This window comes from Hippopotamus amphibius, chromosome 15, assembly GCF_030028045.1.
Source record: "Hippopotamus amphibius kiboko isolate mHipAmp2 chromosome 15, mHipAmp2.hap2, whole genome shotgun sequence".
NCBI lineage: Eukaryota > Metazoa > Chordata > Mammalia > Artiodactyla > Hippopotamidae > Hippopotamus > Hippopotamus amphibius.
The window spans coordinates 10259831-10261776 of NC_080200.1; the positions used below are offsets into that span (position 1 = coordinate 10259831).

General features: G+C 40.9%; 1 protein-coding gene across 1 annotated transcript; it reads left to right on the forward strand.

Moving 5' to 3' along the window:
* Window positions 1–611: 611 nt before the first annotated feature.
* LOC130836216 (putative gustatory receptor clone PTE01) lies at window positions 612–1598 on the forward strand. Its single transcript, XM_057708290.1, has one exon. It carries the CDS (start codon window positions 612–614, stop codon window positions 1596–1598), a length of 987 nt encoding a protein of 328 aa, XP_057564273.1.
* The last annotated feature ends 348 nt before the right edge of the window (window positions 1599–1946 follow it).

Below are 1946 nucleotides of genomic sequence, written 5' to 3' on the forward strand. Positions count from 1 at the left end.
TGGCACACGGGCTTAGTTGCTCCGTGGCATGTGAGATCTTCCTGGAGCAGGGATGGGACCCATGTTCCCTGCATTGACAGGTCGATTCTTAACCACTGCGCCACATAGGAAGTCCTGAACATGCATTTTTAATTTAGAATCCAGATGACACACTCCCTCATTTCATAGAGATTTATGAATATTCTCATAAATAAAATAAATATCTAGACTGTACTTGAGTAAAATAAGGTTTATATATCTATGGCTAAATTTCTTTAAAATCAAATTATATTTTCTTAAATAGGAAAGGAAATTTCTCATTTTGTATTATTTCTAAAGTTGTAGGCTGTATTGAACTGAGATCATGGACGTATTACTTCTAATATTTTTGTTTCCTTTCACTTTTCAGTGAAGTTTTATAAAGCAAGAGTGTATAGGCAGAGGTGAATAACACAGAAACCAATGAGGAAATATTTCTGAGCAGATAGATTATTTCATACTGAGAAATATTGCTTAAAAAACTGCGGTCTATAATTTTAGAAATGAATTGCTTGAATCCAAAACATGGACACAGTGCTGAATGCCCATTTAATTACTTCCCTTTTTTCCAGCCCTCTTTTCTTTTGCCAAACATGTCCAAGTTATACAGAACTGGAAATCTAACAAATATCTCAGAATTCTTCCTCCTGGGCCTCTCAGATGATCCAGAACTGCAGCCTGTGCTCTTCACCCTGTTCCTGTCCATGTACCTGGTCACCGTGTTGGGGAACCTGCTCATCATCCTGGCTGTCACCTCTGACCCCCACCTCCACACCCCCATGTACTTCTTCCTCTCCAACCTCTCCTTGGCTGACATTGGTTTCATCTCTACCACTGTTCCCAGGATGACTGTGAACATCCAAACTCACAGCAAAGTCATCTCCTATGTGGGCTGCCTGACTCAGATGTCTGTGTTTATCTTTTTTGGATGTATGGATGATATGCTCCTGACTGTGATGGCCTATGACAGGTTTGTGGCCATCTGTCACCCACTGCACTACCAGGTCATCATGAACCTACGCCTCTGTTGCTTCTTGGTTTTGGTATCTTCTATTTTTAGCATTTTGGAGTCCCAGGTGCACAATTTGATTGTATTACAAGTTGCCTGCTTTAAGGATGTGGAAATTTCTAATTTCTTCTGTGACCCTTCTCAGCTCCTCAAGCTTGCCTGTTCTGACACTCTCACCAATAACATAGTCATGTGTTTTCTTGGTGCCATCTTTGGTTTTCTCCCTTTGTCAGGGATCTTTTTCTCTTACTATAAAATTCTTTCCTCCATTCGCAGAGTCCCCACATCAGGTGGGATGTATAAAGCCTTCTCCACCTGTGGCTCTCACCTGTCAGCTGTTTGTTTATTATATGGAACAGGCATTGGTGTGTACTTCAGTTCAGCTGTCTCACAATCTCCCGGGAAGGATGCCGTGGCCTCGGTGGTGTACACTGTGGTCATGCCCATGCTGAACCCCTTCATCTACAGTCTGAGGAACAGGGACATCAAGCGGGCCATGTGGAGGTTCTGCAGCAAAACAATCAAACCTCAGTCCCTCTGCCACCCATTTGGATTGCAGATGGGAAAATGAAGTAAAACTAAACAGCTAGACCTGAAAATTCTTTCTCTCTCATCATATCATTTTTGTAGCTCTTATGGCCTTCATGCCCCTGCTCACTTAACACTTGGATATTACTTCTCTTTTAAGGTTTAATGTGACTGCAGGACTGTTCTAGGAACCTTAGCACAGGAGTTTTCTAGTCCTTGACTGAGTATTATTGTATCGATGAAGATTCTATACTTTATCTTTTGTGGCCCAAGCATTTTCAAAAGATGAATTATTCTCCTTTAATGTATTGAATATTTATTAGTCTTCCACAGCTTGTATGTATTTTCCATAGTAAATTCCATTTTTCAAATTTGTGCATCCAGTTGTGTG